Source organism: Vidua macroura, chromosome 25 (genome assembly GCF_024509145.1).
Source record: "Vidua macroura isolate BioBank_ID:100142 chromosome 25, ASM2450914v1, whole genome shotgun sequence".
Taxonomy (NCBI): domain Eukaryota; kingdom Metazoa; phylum Chordata; class Aves; order Passeriformes; family Viduidae; genus Vidua; species Vidua macroura.
This window is the reverse complement of record NC_071595.1, coordinates 6,026,257-6,041,772: the sequence shown is the minus strand read 5'-3', so window position 1 is coordinate 6,041,772 and position 15,516 is coordinate 6,026,257. Positions and strand designations below refer to the sequence as shown.

General features: G+C 50.9%; 1 protein-coding gene and 1 long non-coding RNA gene across 2 annotated transcripts in view; one reads left to right on the top strand and one right to left on the bottom strand.

Moving 5' to 3' along the window:
• Positions 1-3,755, top strand: part of HIVEP3 (HIVEP zinc finger 3) — a 74,673-nt gene extending 70,918 nt beyond the window's left edge. Inside the window, exon 8 of the mRNA XM_053998705.1 lies at positions 2,550-3,755. Coding sequence (XP_053854680.1) covers positions 2,550-3,377 — 828 coding nt within the window. The 3' untranslated portion in view covers positions 3,378-3,755. The remainder of the gene's footprint in view (positions 1-2,549) is intronic.
• LOC128818919 (uncharacterized) lies at positions 822-1,675 on the bottom strand. The gene is made up of 3 exons (XR_008440594.1): positions 1,417-1,675; positions 968-1,053; positions 822-861 (listed from the first exon to the last, which is right to left on the bottom strand). It is a non-coding gene; the product is annotated as an uncharacterized LOC128818919 (long non-coding RNA).
• Positions 3,756-15,516: the final 11,761 nt, after the last annotated feature.

Sequence of the window (15,516 nt, the reverse complement as noted above, 5' to 3'; positions counted from 1 at the left end):
TGCCCTTCTCAGTTGGAGAGAAATAAAGTTATCCCTTCTCCAAGGGGTTATTCCCACTGCTGAGGCAGCCAGTCCTGCTGGGACGATCACCAAGAACAACCTCTTAATGACTAATTGTCGCTAAGAGCCTTTTTGTTCCTGGGAATTTTATTCCCATCCCCGAGGTTTCCCCGGCTGGGGTGGAGCTGTGACCATTTCCCAGTGGTCAGTGACCAGAGCCAGCTCTGCAGCAGCCCTGGCTGAGCCCACAGCCACCCACAGCCAGCTCTGCTGGATGAGCTGCTGAGAAATGTTTGTTTGGACAGCTCTCGTTTCATTCACTTCTCCCTTCAGCACAGAGAGGGGTTTCCCACTGGGTCCAGAACATTATTTAATCTCTCTGCTAGACAGATCAAATCCTGTGGGTAAAGGGAAATTGCCTGTTCCTCCCAGAGCTGCAGGCAGATTGATGTGGGGAATATTTCCCATTCCTGCTGGAGTGCCTGGCTCTGCTGTCAGTTGTCTGATGAACATGAGATCTCCTCGCTGTGGGGAGAGACTCCAGCCCTCAGGGGCTGCACTGGGAAGAGAGAGAGGCCTTTACAGAACCCCTGCCAGCCCAGATGCCGAGCCAGGGCTTCTCCAGACCTTTCTCCCATGCCCATGCTAACCTTCTGTCCTGTGGTGGGTGCCTCCTTCCTCCTCCCTTCCACTCTGAGACTTTGTCTCACCTTCTCAGAGACTCTCCTTTACTTTAGGACCAAACCTTGGCTTCCTTTAATGCTGCTTCCCTTTCTTGTCAGTTTGCTTCTTGTGGTGAATCCCAGGGCTCTGGAAACCCTCATCCTTCAACTCTTCTGTCAGGATAACTTCCCGCTGCCTCTGCTTGGAACAAATCCCCTCAGCCCCCAAATCCACAGTAGGAGACAATGTTTTAAGCCCTGCTTGTCTGACATTCCCACCTTTCAGCTCCTTTGTTCACATTTACCTTTTGGCTTCGTTTTCCTGCTCCTTTTCTGCACCAAGAGCCACCACTGTTACTTCTCCGTGTGCCTCCAAAGCAACAGCAAAAACCTAAATGGAAAAATTCCCCTTTATCAGCACGATGGACAGCCGGGCTTTCATTGCAAAATTAACATTCCTGGTAAGGCCACAGGAGACAGAAAGACCAGAGGAGGGTTTATCGGGTCCCAAACAGAGCTTGAAGATGATCTTAGCTCAGTTCCAGTGTCAGGCTCACTGCCAAGTCCCGCCACAACCATCTCCCTTCCCACTGACCCTTGCTTAGGGCAGTCTCTCCTCGTGGTGATTGTTGCACCACTGAATTATTTGTTTGGGCTTTCCCAGCATCCCTGAAGTGATTTAGCCAAGGCTTCCTGTGGATAAGTGACATTTAGCGGTGTTGGGGCTTGTCACTGCTGACCCAGCGCGCACTACCTTTGGCGGCTCTTCCTTTTTCTCTTTCCTGTTCTCTTTTGCTGCTTTCCTCTGCTGTCTCCTCAGAGATCCAGCTCACAGGATCAGGGAATTATTCCCCATAATCCTACAAAGAAATGTGCCCTCCAGTGGATCCTCACACTTCATCTCCAACCCCATCTTAATTGAAAGTTGATTTCAGTTTCTGTTGCTTCCTCTTCTTGGGAGTCCTGTGCAGGGATTTAGTCATAACCTCATCACTAATTAATCCATTTCTGTTTAGCCACATATCTCTCCATGATGTACGTTAGGAAACTATGGGAAGCACCGAGAGAGAAAGAGGAAAAGGTAAAATGTAGGGTCTGAACCCTTGATTTGCACAGAGCACCCCATGAGGGTGGTGGTGGGGACCCACTGCTGGGTGTGCTGGAGGTGATGCCACCTCTCACTGGAAGCATCCCTGCACTCAGCAGCTCTAAGGATGCAATCCTGCTTTAGGAAAGCACAGTGAAAATGAACTAATGAATGAATAAATAAATTAAATAACCTCATTCTGGGCTCTCAGGAACCCCCTGCACTGACAGGGATCCCAAGCAGCTCAGCTGGCAGCAAACACTGGCAGCTCTGCCAGTGTCCCAGAGTCAGCTCTGAGAGTGGGGGTGATGGTTTTAAACTAAAAGAGGGGAGATCCAGACTAGAGCTCAGGAGGAAATTCTTTACGCAGAGGGTGGGGAGGCTCTGGCACGGGGTGTCCAGGGGGGTCCCTGGAAGAGCCCAAGGCCAGGTTGGATGGGGCTGGGAGCAATCTGGTCTGGTTAAAGATGTCCCTGCCCACAGCAGGAGGTTGGACAAGATGGCCTTTAAAGGTTCCTTCCAACCAAATAATTCTCTGATTTTATACCGATCCAGGCCTAAGCCAGATCCCTGGATCTGTGCCCCAACACACCATGGGCATATTTGTCCCAGAAGGGAAACGCTGTGGGTTGTGCTGCTCCTCACCTTCAAGGTCTGGGGCTCCACATCTCCCTCCGCTGACTGACCTCCCTGAAATCACAATAAAACCCTAACCCCGGTCCTTGCAGCGAGCCTTGCTGCTGCTGAGGCCATCCCCGTGTGTCACACTGACCCAGCTCTTCTTTTCCCCCTTGGCACAGAAGATGGAACCCCGCAGCCCGCCCTGCTCCCCCGGCACGCCGCCGCCCGCGTGCCCCCGGCCCCTGCAGGCCCCTCACGACCTCCACGCTCCCGGCCGAGGGGAGGAGAATGTCTTCAGCCACCTCCCGCTGCACTCGCAGCAGCTCGCCAGGACCCCGTACCCCATGATCCCCATCGGGGGCATCCAGATGGTGCAGGCCAGGCCCAGCTCCCACGCCGGCCTGGTGCCCGGCCCCGTGCTGTCCCTCCAAGCCGGACACTTCTCCGCAGCCAGCGGCCTCGCCCGGCTCAGCCAGGCCGCCACGAGGGACGGGGAGCCCCAAAGCCCTCCAGAGCCGTCATCGGCGTCCGTGTCCCCCGTGGCCAAGGTCTCCAAGTACGCCCTGTCCCCGGAGCCGGCGGGTGGTGGCTTCTCGCAGGAGAAGATGAGGACTAGCGAGCTCCAGCGGGAGCAGGAGGAGCACAGGCCCGCGGCGGAGGCCGAGCCCAGCCCGGCGGAGCAGCCGCGGCCCTCGGCGTCCCCAGGCAGCCCCAGCACCCGCCAGGAGCCCTGCCCGGAGCCCTCGGCCAGCGGGGAGGAACCCTCCAAAGCCACGGGCAAGCAGCAATCGGGCAGCTCGAGCACCCCTTCGGAACCAGCCTGCACTTTCATCTCAGCCGTCCCCTCGCTGGCCAGGGACAGCCCCTCAGAAGCCCCCCCTGGCCACCCCCAGGCCCTGCGCCCCAGGAACCTCTCCGGAGAGCCCGGCGGGAGCAGCCCACACCCAGAGCACTCCGATTTAGGTCAAACTCACAAAAAGGTGGATGAAAACGCGGGAAGTACTTAAGCCTCCGCCAGCTGTTCCACCTTTAGGCTTCCTCTGTAAAATCAACAGACATTTTCAACACTATTTCCTTTAGTATAATCATAAGAAGCACTCTAGTGAATGACCAAACCCATGGAAAATTCCTGGTTTTCTTTGTCCCAGTCTGGTATTATCTCCACATGTATGCAGTTACTTGTGCCTTTTTCTATACCTTTTGTTGCTTGAAATGTACAAAACTGTTTGAGGCTGTGAATATTTTTTTAGAGTTTTTTGGAAAGGGGGTTTGTTAGACCTTGTCTTTTTTGCCATTTAGGTGTGCGTAATCCTGGGCCTGAGAGATGCAGAAAGGAAAGGGTTAAGCATTTTAAAGAGGAAGAAGATGCACTGAAAACAAAAGCAAAACAGAAAAAAAACTTTTTTTTTATATTGATTAAATGATTAAAAAAAAAAAAAAGGAAAAAAACCCAAACCCTTGCTCCTGTGTACAGAAGTTTATGAATCGTATTTATTACATGCTTTATTTAATTCTTGCAAAGTGCTTGGTTTTTTGGTTTTCTTTTTCCTCGCATCCCTATGGTTGTGCTTTAAACAGTTGAAACTGCTTTACATTTGAAAAACGTGTTTACCCTGACCTTGTGACTGAAAGTAGCACTTCCTTGAGCAGGGGAGGTTCGTTGTGTGCAGGGAGAGAAAGTGTCCCTCAAAAAGAGGAAAACGAACCGCGAGCACCCCTCCCTCCTGCAGAACCCAGCAAAGCACTTTTCTAAAAAAAAGAAAAAAGAAAAGGGACAAAAAAAAACCTAAAAAAAAAAAAAAAAAAAAAAAAAGATTCTTCTTCAAAGATTTACCTGCGAGAAGGTAGGAATGTATGGAATGTAGAGCCCGTGCCTGGAAGGGTCTCTCGCTGGACGAGCCTCCTGCTTGCTTTGCTTTAATCCTCCCGCAGCGCCCGGCAAAGCCCTGCGTGTGCTTGAGCCTCCCTGGGCTGGGGGAGCCTCTGCAAACCCTCCCTTGGTGTCAGAGGGGGAGGAACTCAGCCTTGAAACCCCTTCTCCCTCCGGCATGTTTGAGTTGTGGACAAGCTCCCCCCATCCCATCCCATCCCATCCCATCCCATCCCATCCCATCCCATCCCATCCCATCCCATCCATCTCCCCCCAGGCTCGTTCCTGGCTGCTTTGGGAGCCCCAGGGATGCAGGAGGGCTCCGGGCTCTGCTCCTCTGCCGGGCTCTCGGTGACTCTGGCTCCTGCTGTCACCTTTATTTATTTACTGACGCGGGACATCCCCAGCTCAGCCCCTCTGCCACGCACAGGCCCTGTTTCTGGCTGGTTTTGGGAGATAAAATTTTGATGCTGAATGGTGAATGCTTGCAAAATCAGCTTGTCATGCATGCGCAGCAGCTTTTTCCAGAGCAGATTTTTCGGGATGAGCGTCCCTGGCAGAGCAAAGACCTCAACTGCCAATAAATCCGATACCAAATCCAGAGTGACCCCGACAGAGCCATTCCTCTGTCACAACTTTTTAAACCACAAAGCTTCAAGTCGCTTGCCCCAGCAGGTTCTTTACTACTTCAGAGGGTTTTCTGGCCGATGGAATCTGTACAAAACTCTTTTTTTTTTTTTAATTAAAAAAAAAAAAAAAAAAAAAAAGATATAAATATTTAACCAGTGGACCAGTTCTTTCTTCTTTCAGAGCTGTTCCAGTTTATCGGGTACGTAATACACTTTTTAAAAAAAAATAAAAACACAAAAAAAATATTAAAAGGAATCAAATAAAATCCTGAATGAGAACATATTTCCTTGCCAGACTTGATGAGCTACGAACTGTTCCCATTTCACAGGCAAAGAATAGAAATTTTTAAATTATCTTCTGTCATTTTTTCCTTTTTTTTTTTTTTTTTTTTCTTTTCTTGTAAAAGGAATTAAGTACAAAAAAAAAAAAAAAAAAAAAAAAAGATATCATGGAAATACCATTAAGGCTGTGACACTGACCCAAAACAACGTCCAGAACCCATTTATCCCCTAATTAGCACTTTTATCAGGTTTCCCTTTTCCCCATCTCCCTCTTTTTTGGCCCCGAGCCTGGAAGCTGCTCCAGTTCGCAGAGGCAGGAGCAGGGGCTGCAGCTCGGCTCCATTCACTCGAGCTCTTAAGCACCAGCTTAAACCCTCCTCAGGATTTAAGTGCGTGCTTAATACGCGCTTAATCCCAGGGTGAGTGGGAGTGGAGTGCTCGGCCGGGGCTGGTGTGAGCATCCCTGGAAACCATCCACGAAATCGAGCGATTTCCCTGATTTCTGCCACTTTCTGCCCCTTGTCACACTCTTAACTTGATCCAAGGTACCTTTTTCTATTTAACTTTACACACACACATATATATATATATAAAAATATATGTGTATATATATATAAATATATATATATATGTGTGGTACATAAAATACTGCAGCAGCTGTGTCTGGTTTTTTGGTGCATTTGCCGTAAGTTTTGGGCTAGATCAAATCTGCTCAGCTTCTTTCTGTAACTGCATTTCAATCTTTAATCTATTTAAACTTTGTGTGGATTTTTTTTTTCCCCTCTGTCATTTGTGGAAAGAGGCAAGGGGGAAAAAGCCCAAGAAAACCCCAAAGTCTTTACATTGGTTTATTGATTATTTTGTTGTCGTTGTTGTGGGGGTTTATTATTGTCATCATCAGGATTTTTAAGCTTTTCCAGCAGCTCGAAGCTTTCTTCACCTCAGCTGCGGAGCATCCGGGCAGTTTGTGTGTAGTCATCCAGATCCCTTCACCCGAGGCCAAAAAAAAAAAAAAAAACAGGAAAAGGAGTTTGGGAAAGGACTGAGGTGCTCCCGGGGACATTCCCTGCCCGGATCCCCTCCCCACCCCCGGCAGCCACGGAGCGGGGCAGGCAGGGACGGCCGCAAACTCAGGAGATGGGCACAAAAACTGAGTCCCAACCCAGTTTGGCTTCTGTGGCTGGGGTGAAATGGTGCTTCACGCTGTACCCAAGGGGCGAGAAGGCTCCCCCCAAAAATAACTAATTGCTAATTAAGGGCTAATGGTCGCACTGCCAGCTCAGAGCTCCGCGGGAGGGACCCGCAGCACCAGCACCAGCATCTCTGTCTGCGGGCACGGCGGCTCCGGGCAGCGGAGTCACCGCGACCCTGGGCACACAGGAATGTCACTCCCGGGATTTTCATAGGGTTGGGTGTTGTTCCCAGCCCTCAGCGGTGGCTGCCGTTCCCAGCCGGATCCCCTCTGGTCTCCCTGTGTCACCCTCGGTGAAAGCTGATTGCTGGTCACAGCTTTTCGTGTCGCTCTGAATGTCTGTTCTGCCTGCAAAACAGGGACGGCAAATCCCTTTTTGCTTCCCACAAGGGCTGCAAGGGTGGCTCTGTTGCTTTGCAGAGCAATTAGTGGGATAATTTACCAGAGAATGTATTAATAATGTAAATGAAAATGCAGAGCCCAGTCCTCCCTACTCAGCAGCAGGTGGAAATAAAATCCCCTGCTTTTCTCATGGCAGAGCTTCTCCAATTTATAATCCATGAGGACACACGGCCTGGCTGCTCCTCTGTGGTGTGGCTGCTCCATCAGCCCCAGTCCCACGGGGATATTTCACTGATTATTTTCACTGATATTTCCCTCCCTGCTGAGCTGTTTGGCTGGCTCCTGGATCACACAGGGATGCTCTGGCAGCCAGAAATCCTCCTGCACGCAGAGGACTTGGCCCAAGCTCTGGGATCACTCCCTGACAGTGTTCTTACACCAGGACTGACATCCAGAGCTCAGAAAGCTCTTGGACCTTAATCTTGAGCACCTCTGGAGTTCCAGCAACTCCTTTGTGCTGCAGCAGGGATTTAGCTCCTAAACTGAGCTCGGGGTCTTGCAGGGCCAAGCAGACCGTGGGATGAGGAGAGGGCTCCCCAAAACCACCCCATCCTCGAGGCAGAGCTCGGATTATTGCCAGCTCCTTGGCTGGACACCCAGGAGCTGCAGCAGGGAACAAATCCATCATGAAACAGCTGTGAATTCCCAGCTTTCCACTGAGAAATGCAGTTCCTCACCTGCTCCTATGGGGTGACATCCCAGCCCTGGTGTCCCAATTGTCCCACCAGTCCCACGCCCTGCTCTGATCCCAAATCCAGCCCAGCCCTGGGGCAGGACAGGTAATTCCCACCTGTGTTCACCCAGAGATCCCAAATCCTTCCTGCCGGCGCTGGGGCTCTGCCTCCCCCTCCCCAACGAATCTGCAGCTTTCCCTGCCCCGGGTTTTGTCCAAAATCCACAGGGACAGACCTGAACAAGCAATATCCTCGGAGAAGTCATTCAGATTATCCCGATTTCCACACAAAATCCTCTAGGATTTGATCTAGCCCTTCCCTGCTCTCCTTGCTTTTCCTCTCTTCATCATCTGCTTTTTTTCCTTCCTCTCCTTTTAACATTTCTGTCTATTGCACAGTATTTACAAATAAAACCGTATTGTAAGTTATTTACAAAAAAAAAAAAAAAAGAAAAAAAAAGAAAAAAATAAACTAAAAAACATCAGTCCTGATGGCATAAAACCAATCTGTTTTCATTACTGAGATATGATGGCACTTACGATCACTTTAGTAAATGTAATGTAAAAAATAATTAATAATAATAATTAATAATAATAATGTGTACGCAAATTTAATATACATGGTCTCATGTAAGATAAATATTTGCCTTTTTTTCTAAAAGGTGTATGTATTCTGTAAGTGGAATAGTCTGTAGAAAGTTTCTATATGTTCTTAAAATGGCAATACATTCCAAAAAATGGTACTGTAAATATGTACAGCGTCCAATGGAATTTGGTAGTTTTGCCTGTAATTTTATTTGAACTCCAGTTTCTACACTTGCATCTTGCAATGTCTGTATGGTTATATCAGTGCAAAAAAAAAAAATGCAGGTAAAAAGCACAGTCTGATGTAAAAACAACAAAAAAAAAACTGAACAAAAAACACACAAAAAACAAGAAAACAAAAAAAACAAAAAAAAAAAAAAAAAAGAGAAAAATACTCAGTATTTGATGTTTGTGACCCTTATTGTAAATGACATCTGTACTGTGAATGAGAAGTTTTTACAAGTATAATATTGCCTTTACTACAGCTCAGATTGTCTGCTCGGTCTGGGCTTATTTTTAAAAAAACAGCATGTTGGAATAAATTTTAAAGTCCCAACATATCACTACGTGTATGAGTGGCACTCTTTAATTCCTCTTTTATTTCCCAGGTCCCTGGAGGCACACCTGGATAAATCCTGGTTCTGCTGCAGCCATCCCATCCCTGCAGGGGAAGTGCTGCCCTCATGGAAATGCCACAATTGTATTTTTTTCCAGTTTTTCCTCCTTTTTTTGCCCAGTTTTTCCTCCTCACAGAGCTGAGGCCGTGAGCAATGGGTGCTCTGCAGAGGCCAGGCTGAATTTCCACAATCCCAGACTGGTTTGGTTGGAAAGGATCTCAAAGATCACCCAGTTCCAACCCCTGCTGTGGGCAGGGACAGATCCCACTGGAGCAGGGTGCTCAGAGCCTCCTCCAGCCTGGCCTTCGACACAAAGGGGAAAAAAATAGGATTATTATAAAAAAAGTCTGGAATTTCCCCCTTCTACTTGCTCCTCCCAAGGAACTGAGCTGCACTCTGCCCATCAATTCCCTTTATTCACCTGGAAATCCTCCTGGGCAGCTCCTGCCCTGCTCCCCTTTGCCCCATCAAAAACCTGCCTGTGCCTGGGGGTGCTGCATGCTGGGGGTGTCACATGGGGAGGGGAGGACCTGGCTCCAGGGATTTGGGATCCACTGAGGAGAGGGCTGAGATGAATCAGGAATTGGCTCCAGGGATTTGGGATCCACTGAGGAGAGGGCTGAGATGAATCAGGAATTGGCTCCAGGGATTTGGGATCCACTGAGGAGAGGGCTGAGAGGAATTGGGAATTGGCCCCAGGGATTTGGGGCTCTGCTGAGGAGAGGGCTGAGAGGAATCAGGAATTGGCTCCAGGGATTTGGGATCCACTGAGGAGAGGGCTGAGAGGAATTGGGAATTGGCCCCAGGGATTTGGGATCCACTGAAGAGAAGGCTGAGAGGAATTGGGAATTGGCTCCAGGGATTTGGGATCCACTGAGGAGAGGGCTGAGAGGAATCAGGAATTGGCTCCAGGGATTTGGGATCCACTGAGGAGAGGGCTGAGATGAATCAGGAATTGGCTCCAGGGATTTGGGATCCACTGAGGAGAGGGCTGAGAGGAATTGGGAATTGGCTCCAGGGATTTGGGCCTCCAGTGAGAAGAGGGCTGAGAGGAACAGGGTTTTGGGTCCCCAGGGAGCTGGGTGGAGGAGGAGGAGGAGGAGGAGGAGGAGGAGGGATGGCTGGGATGCGCTGCACAGAGCAGCCGGGGACAGCTCCTCCTGTGCCCCGTGTTCCCAGCCGTGCTGGGGACAGTGAGAGAGGGGACACAGCCCCCGTCCCTCTGCCCGGGGCTGCCGGGGCTCCGCCCCACCTCGGCCAGATGGTTTGGGGCTTTGCTCCCTCCCAGGAGGAGCTGTTCGAGCTGGAAGGGCTGGCACGGCCACCCGGGCTGGTGCTCGTTGTTATGACAACAGGAGGAGGCTGCTGAGAGCAGAGAACAGGGAGGGAGGCAAGGAAAAGGGAACAGAGAATCAAAGAATCAGAGAACTGTAGAATCAATTAAGGCTGGAAAAGACCTCCAAGAGCATCAAGTCAAACCTTTGATCGAATCCCACCATCCCCAGAGAGCCATCTCACAAAGGGCAGGATTTTGTGAGGCAGAAGGGGTCGGGGAAGGCAGTGAGGGGCAGGCTGAGGGGTGGGCTGAGCACGGGGCAGGGAGGGAGGGCAGCCCCAGGGACGGAGGGCACCCCGGGGATGGAGAGCAGCCCGGGGATGGAGAGCAGCCCGGGGATGGAGAGCAGCCCGGGGATGGAGAGCACCCCGGGGATGGAGAGCAGCCCGGGGATGGAGAGCACCCCGGGGATGGAGAGCAGCCCGGGGATAGAGGGCAGCCCCAGGGACGGAGGGCACCCCGGGGATGGAGAGCACCCCGGGACAGAGAGCAGCCCACGGAGGGAAGGCAGCCCCGGGGGTAGAGGGCAACACCAGGGAGGGAGAGCAGCCCCAGGGAGGGAGGGCAGCCGCGGGATGGCATCAGGACTGGGCTGTGCCTTGCCTGTGACACTGCTGGGCACAAGAAGGGCATGGCCATGCCTGCAGGGCTGAGTCCCAGCAGCCCAAACATCACCAGGGGTGGGACCTGTGCAGTGTGGGCAAAACCTGGGACAACAATGCCCAAAGCAGCAGCCTGGGGGTTACTGCAGCTGATCCCTCCCGGGGAGAGCTGGCAGCCGAGCTGTGACCTCATCCTCCTAACAGGCACTGCTCAGACAGGCAGCAAAACAAACCAAAAATTCACCTGGCAACAAACCCTGTGTCCTGCTGGGGTCGCCAGTGCCCCCTGCCAGCCTCAAAAGGGGCACAAAAGCGAGGTGCAGGAGTTGCCAGGGCATGCCCGGGGTCTCAGCCTGTGCTTTTCATTTCAAACTGTGTTAGGTGTCTCCTAACGTGTCCTTCTCAGAATCACAGAATCACAATGAGGTTGGAAGAGACCTCTAGGATCATCAAGCCCAACCCATGCCCTAACACCTCAACCAGACTATAGCACCAAGTGCCACGTCCAGTCTTTTTAAACACATCCAGAGATGGTGATTCCACCACCTCCCTGGGAAGACAATTCCAGAACTTTATATTCTTTCAGTGAATTTTTTTTTTTCCTAATATCCAACCTGTACCTCCCCTGACGTAGCTTGAGGCTGTGTCCTCTTGTTCTGTCAGTGCTGCCTGGTGGAAGAGACCGACCCCACCTGTCTGCACCTCCCTTCAGGGAGTTGTGGAGAGCAATGAGGTCACCTCTGAGCCTGCTCTTCTCCAGCCTGAATGACCCCAGCTCCTTCAAACGTGCCTCACAGGGTTTGTGTTCCCAGCCCCTCTCCAGCCCCGTTGCCTCCTCTGGACACGCCCAAGCATCTCAATGTCCTTCCCAAACTGAGGGGCCCAGAACTGGACATGGCACTCGAGGTGTGCCCTCACCAGTGCTGAGCACAGGGGCAGAATGACCTCCCTGCTCCTGCTGGCCACACAGTTCCTAATGCAGGCCAGGATGCCATTGGCCTTCTTGGCCACCAAGGCACACTGCTGGCTCATGTCCAGCCGGCTGTCAACAGCACCCCCAGGTCCCTTTCTGCCTGAACACTGTCCAGCCACACTGTCCTCCATAAACCCACAGCTCCTGTGCCCAGAGGATGAAGTGGAAAGCTTGGATTTCATCATTAGCAGGATGCAAGCAGCTCTATCCTCTGTTTTATGGGGGAAAACCTGGAAGTGTGTCCCTGTGTGCCTGCCAGCAGGGATTAGCACCCCTGGGAAATGCAGGAGTCTCCACTGCCTTCCCGGGGGACCTGCTCACATTGCTCAGGAACGTGGCCCTGACCCTTCCAAAGGGAGAATAAGCAAAGTTTTCAAGCCCAGATGAGATAAAGGCTGGAGTAACAGAGCCTGACTGCCTGGCTGACCCTGCTCTCCCAGCCTGGGTTATCCTGTGATCCCAAGTCAGGGAGTGAGGGATGGGTTAAAGCCTCCCAGGTGCTCAACACCAGCCAGACTTTGTGTTCAGGAGCTGGGGGCCTGGGGGTCAAACCCATCCCAGACTGAAAGGACCCGGTGCCCTGCCTTTGGGACTCCCCTTAACCAGGTAACCAGCAGCCACTTCCAACCTAAAAACATCCTGTGTGATGAATTTGCTTTTTTCTTCCTGGAATTCCAGCTCAGCTGCACAAAGGGTGTGGTTTCAGCAGGAGATGGCAGTGGGTGAGGGCGCATCCATTGTATTATTTATCTCAGCAGGTCTTTCCCCATTTTCACTGAAAATTGCAGTTTAGGCCACAGCTCTGCCCAAGTTGTTCAGTTTTAAAGGGGCTACATGCAGCATTCCAGCTGGAATATTTGGTTTAGGAGATGAAATCCCAAACTCCCAGAGGGAGGGTTGGCTCTGTGGTCCCAGCATTTGGTTAAACCTTTGGTCCTGGAAGCGTGTGAGCTCTGGGAATTCCCAGCACTGCTGGCTCTGGATCGTTCACTCCCACAGCGCTTTTCCCTCGCAGCGTTCTGCCCCTGGAATCAGCTCATTCTCTGAGAATCCAAAATTTTCACTATAAAAACAGATTTCCAACTATTGTGGCTGCAAAAAGAGCTGGAAACCGTGATCTTATCTTTCCTAACACATGGGGAAATGAAGGCTGTAAAATGTGTTATTCCTTTAACCCTGCAACTTTGGAGACACGAGGCCAACAGGGCCCTGTGTGACACCGAGCTCCAGCAGAGATCTCTGGTTTAAAGATCTCTGTAACCCATTAGGGTGCAAATTTATAGAAGGAGTCGGGCTGGATAAAAACCAGGTGGAGTTTTAAGGTGAGTATTGCACTCGAGGAAGGGATTTTCATATTCTTTTATGAGCTCTGTGCCCGTGGCTTTTGGCCTGCGATGTGGGCGCTGCTGAGCTGTCACTCAGTGCCAGCTGGCAGGGGACAAGTGTGGGGAGATGAGGAGATGAGGGTTCTGGGGAAGGAAGCCAGGATGGATGGATGGATGGATGGATGGATGGATGGATGGATGATGGATGGATGGATGGATGGATGGATGGATGATGGATGATGGATGGATGGATGGATGATGGATGATGGATGGATGATGGATGGATGGATGGATGGATGGATGGATGGATGGATGGATGGATGATGGATGGATGATGGATGGATGGATTGGATGGATGGATGGATGATGGATGGATGGATGGATGGATGATGGATGGATGGATGGATGGATGGATGGATGAGGGATGGATGGATGGATGATGGATGATGGATGGATGGATGGATGGATGATGGATGGATGGATGATGGATGGATGGATGGATGGATGATGGATGGAGTGATGGATGGATGGATGGATGGATGATAAATGGATGGATGATGGATGGATGGATGGATGGATGGATGGATGGATGGATGGATGGATGATGGATGATGGATGGATGGATGGATGATGGATGATGGATGGATGATGGATGGATGGATGGATGGATGGATGGATGGATGGATGGATGATGGATGGATGATGGATGGATGGATTGGATGGATGGATGGATGATGGATGGATGGATGGATGGATGATGGATGGATGGATGGATGGATGGATGGATGAGGGATGGATGGATGGATGGATGATGGATGGATGGATGGATGGATGATGGATGGATGGATGATGGATGGATGGATGATGGATGGATGATGGATGGATGGATGGATGATGGATGGATGATGGATGGATGGATGGATGGATGATGGATGGATGGATGATGGATGGATGATGGATGGATGGATGGATGGATGGATGGATGGATGGATGGATGGATGATGGATGGATGATGGATGATGGATGGATGATGGATGGATGATGGATGGATGGATGATGGATGGATGGATGATGGATGGATGGATGGATGATGGATGGATGGATGGATGGATGGATGGATGATGGATGGATGATGGATGGATGGATGATGGATGGATGGATGGATGGATGATGGATGGATGGATGGATGGATGGATGGATGGATGATGGATGGATGGATGATGGATGGATGGATGGATGGATGGATGATGGATGGATGGATGGATGGATGGATGATGATGGATGGATGATGATGGATGGATGATGGATGGATGGATGGATGGATGATGGATGATGGATGGATGGATGGATGATGGATGGATGGATGATGGATGGATGATGGATGGATGGATGATGGATGGATGGATGATGGATGGATGGATGGATGGATGGATGGATGATGGATGGATGGATGATGGATGGATGATGGATGGATGGATGATGGATGGATGGATGATGGATGGATGGATGGATGGATGGATGATGGATGGATGGATGGATGGATGGATGGATGGAATCATGGATAGATGGATGGGTGGATGGATGGATGAGGGTATGGGGAGAAGCCTCTGAAATGTGGGTTTCTGTTGCTCAGTGGAAGAGCCCAACCTCTTGAGGCAGACACTGCAGTGCTGGCTGGGGTTGTGTGAAATCCCAGCTGATCCTGCTGTGAAAATCCCCTCCCATCCCATTTTCCATGCCTTCCTGACTCTCTGTGAACGTTTGTGCAGTTATCGCCCCCTTTCTGAGCTCTTCCTTCAGGGCCAAACCCCACAACTCCCAAACTCTCACAGAAGACCAGGAGCTGCGGCTTTAAATCCCTGTCACCCAGCCGAGGCAGCAGCAGGAGCCTCTCAAGCTGCCCGGAGCAGCAGCAGTGATGGCTCTTGCTGACAGCAACCCCATCTTCCAGGGCTTTATATGTCTGACTGGAGACCTAATAAGTGCTGAATTGGTGTGTGATTTAATGAGGCGAACTTCAAAGCTGCTATTTCCACACCTAATTCACTCATCAGGACTAATAACTGCAATGGGTGGTGTGTTTTTGGGGTTTTTTTTTTTTTTTGTTGTTTTTTTTTTTTTTTATTTCCTCCTAGCAATTTATTATTTACCCAGTTGCTTTACAGCTCCTAATTTAATAAGTGCAATAACCCAGGGGTACTGCTTCAGTAAGGAGGAGAAGCTGTGAAATCCAACAGTCTCTGCTCTGCTGGACACCAGAGCTCCCATTATGACATTGTAAATCCTTTATGGCATTGGCAAGGAAGAGCTGTGGAGCTCTGTGCCTCTCCAGACAGCTCCATTCCCAAAGTGTGCCGGCAGCTGCTGCAAGGGGAGGATGGCAGCGCTGGATCTCCTGGGGATTTGCGTCCTGCAGCCTGGCCAGGTTTAAGGGCATGGATAGGGCCAGAGGGCACCTGAGGGTGGCAAAGCACATCCCCTCTGTGCAGGGGGCTCATTTTTGGGCTCCCCTCATTCTGCCTCCCCCTTCCAGGGATGTGCATGAGGGAGCAGGGACATTGTCCCAGCCCAGTTCCATCCTGGGGGTCACAGTGATGGCCACAAACTCCAGTGTGCCCTCTCTGGGGACTTTTAGGGGTCTAGAGGAATTGTTCTGGAGG